A 6372-nucleotide genomic window follows, 5' to 3' on the forward strand; every position below is an offset into this window, starting at 1 on the left:
AATCACACCTCAAATGGGCATCTCAACGCAGGCTCTGTACCCTCTTCCCTGGCTGCTCCCCCCGCCACCCCCAGGACTGTTGGGTCCCCTTAGTGGTGCCCGGGCAGCTGAGCGAGCAGTCCCACCACAGGCGGGGCTGTGTCTATTTCTCAGACCTCACTTCAACCCAACATCCCAACACGGGGGGTGGGGGTGGGGGGAATGTGCAGGACCTCTAGGTGGCTGAATTTAGCATCTATTTCTCTCTGTTTCCTGAATTTGGGTTTTCCGCAGGCCTGCCCCCAAACTACTACCGCCCCACCCCAAACCAAGCAAGTGAAAGAATGAATCTGTGGTTTGATTTTTGTCCTCTTGTCGTCGTGTGTCTGACTGCGGGAGGGCAGCTATGTGCCCACATGTGCTTGCTTGTGTGTGTTTCGGTGTGTGGGAGGGGAGGCAGGTGAGAGCCTGCGTGTGTGTATGGGGGGGTGTGGATCTGGGAGTCCGCACGTGAACCTCGGGCTCTGCGTCTGAGTGGGTTTGAATGGCAATTTCTTTGTATATGTGACTGAATGTCTGTGTATTTGTACCACTTTTTTCTGAGTGTTGGTTTCAGGGAAATGTGGGGTTAAGATGGGGCCATAAACCACACACGCGACCCAGTTTGTCTGCTTCCCAGTTCACTTCCTCTATTACAGAGTTGATGTCTCTACAGTAGAACTCCTGCCTTCAGTGACTGTATCATAAAAGGACACTGTCCAGGGAATAGGGAAGTCCTTTGGTGAGTGGGGCTCAAAGTCCCTGACCTTATCCTCTGACCCTCTGTCTCCACCTCCTCCCTTAAAACTGCTCTCTAGAAGCACTTCCCAAACTCTTTAGCACTGAGGTGTCAATGAGTATCACGACATTATGTGGCTTTTGTTTTTAAACAGGGAACCAGGAGGTTTGGGGGGAAGGAAGCATGAATCTCGGATCTCAGACCTGCCCTCCAAGAGGAAGGTCTCCTGTGCCGCCCTTGGTCCAGGCCCTGCTCCCTCCCTCCTGGCCATGACCTCCCACAGCTCTTCCTCTTGTCCCTTCTGTCCCCTACCATTCAGTCTCCACCCAGCAAAGACACTAGACCCTGTCTCTTGCCTGATTAAGACCCTCCCGTGACTTATCACACCAAATAAAATGTCCAAGCTCCCCACGGCCCTGCAGATCCTGCGTGGCCTGGCCCCACCTGGTGCTGCCAACCCCTGGCGGCCACCTGCACATCTGTGCCAGCCGCGCCAGTCTTTGGAACACCTCAAGCTCTTTCCTTCCTTGGGGCTTTGCACATACTGTTCCCTTGGCCTGGAATGTGCTTCCCTCAGGTCTCCTCCACTGGGCCTTCCTTGACCTTTGTCCCCAGCCCTGCTGCACCAGAGTTGCTCTGCGTTACATCCAGACCTTGCTCCTTTGATACTGCTTATTGTGACCGGCAAGTCTTGTGCTTACACGTTTGTGTTCTTTCTGTGGACAGGGCCTTGTGTGTCCTCTGTGTTCCCAGAACCTAGCCCAGCCCCTGAAAACAGTTGGTCCCTTAGTAAAGTTTGTTGAAACAAGTGAGGCTCAGAGGTTGATCAGCAGCCCAAGGCCATGCAGCAGGGAAACAGGATGAGCCAGGATTCAAACTCAGGATGCTCTGGACTGCAAAATGCACATACCTAACCCCTCTTCCTGCCTCTCTCCTGCCACGGTTCTTGACTGCCTACTGCATGTGGATCACACGAACAGTGTGTGGGCCTGTGGGCATCCCGTGTGTGAGTGCGTGTGTGTGCACGAACATGGGAGCATATAGGACAAAGGAGGGCTCTGCCCAAGTAGAGTGTCGCCCATCTACTCCAAAGTCTTCTTGATGTCTCCACCTCCCATTCATTTGTGACCCTGTGTGAGGATTTGTTCCTTATACTTTCATGAGGTCCCATCACAAGGCATGTCCCTCCTCCCTACCCAACCTCTTCCCTGCTTTGTGCTTCCAAACCAGGCCCCCAAACACGTGACACGTTTAATGAAATCAAAATGCCGACTCAAGGATAAGTCATCCAGTGTACAAGCTTTAATCAGTGTTGCATAGAAATCACTGTAGTAACACGTTCCTGCAAAGAGTTTGACTTCTTCCCTCTAGCATTCCATGCATGATGGCGTTTCTCATCTGGGTGAAACTGACACAGGAGCAAAGCCATGGGGTGCCATCTTAGTTGTACTTTCATCCTAAGAGATAGGAATGGGAAAGGGAGCCTTTAATAGCTGAGTGCTTCCTAAAGTCACTTAACTGTCTCCGCTGGGTTTTGGATGCTCATGTGTATTTGAATATGGGGCATGAATAGAACTGAGACAATCAATCATTAAGGTCCTTTTGACTTGCAAATCCAACCATTTATCCCATCCATTTATCATACATCCATGAATGAGTTGGATGGGTGAATGACTGGATGACTTACTGGATAGATGATAAGAATAACCACCTGGACTGACGGTGGTCCCGGGGCCTGCCTGGCAAGCCCACCTTCCCAGCAAGATTTAAGGCCGGGAGATTTAGAGTCAGGTTCAAAGCCCACTTTGTTCTGATGTCCAGTCTCGGGTAGTTCGTTTTGGTTTTCAAGGCCTGGTTTCCTTATCTGACAAAGGAATGTCATCCCTTCCTTCCTGGTATTCTTGTGAGCCTGAGATGTCTGTCAAACCACAGGAGGCCCTTGAAAACTGTTTTCCTCCCTCGATTCCTGCCTGCCGACTCAGCTCCCTTCCCTGCTAATGAGGGCCCTGCATCCCTGCTCAGACCTCCTGTGGAAGAAAGCCCACCTGTGTGTGCACACGGGGCCCAGTGGGAGCTCCCTAGTCTCGGGTGTTCTCTCCACAGCCACCCACCCCTCCCCACGCCTTGGCCGAAGCCCTTGGTCTTAGCTTTTGGCCACTCTCAGCCTGCCCCTCCCCTCAGGAAACTCCCTCCATCTCCATCTCCCCTCCCACTGGCAGGCCCCCCAGCCCATGTCTACTTACCCCTTTCTATAGCTCGTGCACAGCTTTGCTATCGTCTGCTCTTATTGTAGTTTATTTCTTAATAAACATGTCATAGCACTCACGGTGAAAACCACCCTCGTTTACAGAGCACTTCCTACATGGCTGGGCTCCGTCCAGGCCCCACTCCTTCTAGGCGGCTTTAGTGACCCTTCATAGTGGGCTGAACAGTGGCCCCTCCAAAAGATGTGTCCACATCCTAACCCCTGAAACCTGTCAGTGTGACCATATTTGGAAAATATGCCTCTTTGCAGATGTAAGGATATTTAGAGCATCCTGGATTATCCAGGTGGGCCCTAAATCTAATGGCTAGTGTCCTTATAAGAGACAGAAGAGAAGGCTCAGGGAGAAGAGACCATGGGAAGTCAGAGGCCAAGATTAGACTTGTGCAGCCACAAGCCACCGTGAGCTCGACAAGGGAGGGAGGATTCTCCCTTGGGGCCTCCGGGGGAATGTGGCCCAGAGAACTCCTTGATTTGAGACTTCTGGCCTCTAGAAGTGAAAGGATACAATTCTTTTGTTTTAAGCCACCAGGTTTGTGATCATTTGTCACAGCAGCCCTGAGAAACTAATGTACCCCGTGAAGTAGGTACGATTGTTACATTTTACAAAGGGAGAGCAGGCTCAGAGAGGCTGAGTAACCAGCCCAGAGTCCCACAGCTAGTCAGTGGTGGAGCCAGGATTCAGAGTCGGGCCTGGTCCCCTCTAGTCCAGCCTCGTGGTCACTAAGGCCTCCGAGGGGATTAAGGAGGCACGTGTGGCTCTGTTCTAACGGTCCTGCCTGGTGTGGTCTCAGTAGGGCTGGTTGGGGGCCATGCGGTGAAGACTGTGTCTGGGTCTCTGGACCCTCTCCACCACTCCCCGCACCCCTCCACTCCGACTGCCAACTTCCCCAGCCTCGAGTGTGTAGTGGGACAGAGACTGTGTTTATTGATCCCAGGGCCCATACTGTATGACTGGCACAGTGCCTGGCATACAGTAGGGCCCCAACAAATGTTTGCTGGGCAGATGAATGGGCGGGTGGATCTGTAGGCCTTGGACAAAAGGACAAAGCTGCCGACCGACTTGCTTGGTCAGGACGGGGGTGGGTGGTCACAGACAGCAGGGCCACCTCCTTCAAGCCTCAGGTGCCGAGGGCCATCTGCAGGCCTCAGTGGTGGCCTCCTCTTTGAGTAGCCCAAGGCCTCTCCTTACCCCTCACCCAGCCCCCAAAGAAATAGAGACGTCCCTGGAAATACTGCCTCCCCACCCCTCCCAGCAGCCCTGATCAGGATCCTTCTCGGGCTCAGATGGCTGGTGCTTGGGGGCTATTGAGGGAAGAGGGTGGAGATCACATTTGTTATTTCTATTGGAAAGAAAAAGGTTAAGGGACCCAGGGACAGGAGGGGCAGCAGACACATTATGATGCTTCTAGAAGAAGGCCAGAGTGAGTGGACCCAGGGTCTGGGTCTTAGATCTGTGTCTGGCCCCTTCTCTGGGCTTCCTTTGCCCATTGTTCTAATGAGGGTATTGGCTCTGCCCCCACAGCTGGAACCCTTGAACAAGGCAGAAGTGAGCCTCTCATGAGGGTACAGATGGTCACCTTGAGTGTAGGGATGGCAGAAGAATCAGTGGCTGAGAAGGACTCAGACCCCTCCAACCTGCTCAGCCCCCAAAACCGGGGCCTGCGAGTCAGATGGAACCACCGTGGCTCCAACAGCAGTGCCCGTCTTGGTGAAACACTCACTGCGTGCCAGGCCCGGTCCCACCCAGCGTTTCAGTCATTTCTCCCGACCCGCTGACCTGTGGGTAGCTATTAACGTCACCCTTAGGCAGGGAGGGCAGGCTGAGGTTCAGAGACAGACAGCGACTTGCTCAGTGTCACACAGCGAGCGCAAAGAAATTGGAAGCAGGTCTGCTGACCTCCCAAGTCTGTGCTCTTTAAGACCGTTTATGGTTAGAGCAGCAAAATGGGGGTTTGCAGAGGGAGATGATACTGTCCCATCGGGTGCTCTCAGCCTGCATCTGCTCAGACTCAGGGAGGAATCTTCCCTGGAGACGGGACTGGCTGAGGTGACTTTCTAGCCCAGGCTACCACATTCTCCACCCCCTGCAGCACGGGACGGCGGCTGAGAAGTCACAGGGAGTGGACCTTGTGAGGGCTTCTGGCTGGAGTTCAGGGACGGGGGTCAGTGACTCCTGCTCTTCAACCTCCCTGCACACACGCACATGTGCGCGCGCGGTGCCACGGGCACAGGGTCGGGGTGTGGCAGCGGGGGGAGAGCAGACAGGAGGAGGATTCCTTGGAGACTCTTTATTTACTCTTTTCTGAAAGTTCTTCTCTCTGGAACAGCGACCGGCACCTCTTCCCGGGCCACGTCATGGGTCAGGACTGCGTCTGCTTGGGCTTGGGGTTCTTCTGGGCCACAGAGTCGTCTTTGGCACCTTCCTCCTGCCACTCAGGCTCCAGCAGCAGCAGCTTGCCCTGCACCGGGAGCTCCTCCACCTCTCCCTCTGCCTCTCCCTCCTCCTCACCCTCCGACGACAATGAGACGTTATCCTGACTCATGCAGGCCACGAGCTTCTTCATGGAGGATTCGTGGCCCCGGCCGTGGCCCGTGCCGAGCTTGGCACAGTGGGAACCCATCGCCCACTTTGGCTGCCTCTCTGGACTGGGAGGAAAGGCCACTGGTGGGGTATGGAGGGGCCGGAGAGGGTGGTAAGCAGAGCGCTGACATCACAAAGGGGATGTCACCCTGGGATACCTGAGTCTGAGCCGACACCTGAACTCAAACCTAGGCTACCAGCTGTCCCACTGAGCCCCTGCCACATACAGGGCAGGACCGAGGCCAAATGCCGGGCCCACACCCGTGCAGCCTCTCCCTGCCGTGTTGCCTCCTCCATCTGGCCTTGTTTGCCCTGGCAAAAGTCCCCCTTTTAGCTGGGATGAGAGTTGGGGATAGAATTTCCAGAAGCAGGAGAGCACACAGACTCCTCCCCACAACCCAGAAGTATCCAGCCCAAGAGAGCTGCTGACAGTATGTGATGAAAAGTAGCCACGAGGGAGCCTCCCAGGGAGCACTGGCAATGTCTGGCTTCTTGACCTGCATACTTAAAACTTGTGCACTATACTTTTATAAAACTAAAGAAAACCCTACTCACTCTCTCCTGTTCTCCAAAATCACCCTTTAAAGGCAGCGGCTTGTAAGCTTTTGGGGCCACCAGCCTCTAGCTACACATGCCCACCCAGCACAATTTCAGCCCGGGAGGGGGTTAAGTCTCCTTGGTCATTTCTGAGCACTAGGAATCTATTTTCTGACATATAATACAGATATTGTCCCAGATTCTCAGTGGCTGTGGTAGGCTGAGAGGAAA

General features: G+C 54.1%; 1 protein-coding gene across 1 annotated transcript; it reads right to left on the bottom strand.

Annotated features, from left to right (window-relative positions):
- Nucleotides 1-5383: 5383 nt before the first annotated feature.
- PRM3 (protamine 3) lies at nucleotides 5384-5644 on the bottom strand. The gene has a single exon (XM_029219622.1). The coding sequence runs from the start codon at nucleotides 5642-5644 to the stop codon at nucleotides 5384-5386; it is 261 nt and encodes an 86-aa protein (XP_029075455.1).
- Nucleotides 5645-6372: the final 728 nt, after the last annotated feature.

This window comes from Monodon monoceros, unplaced genomic scaffold (genome assembly GCF_005190385.1).
Source record: "Monodon monoceros isolate NGI ecotype Baffin Bay Population unplaced genomic scaffold, NGI_Narwhal_1 Super_Scaffold_13, whole genome shotgun sequence".
NCBI lineage: Eukaryota > Metazoa > Chordata > Mammalia > Artiodactyla > Monodontidae > Monodon > Monodon monoceros.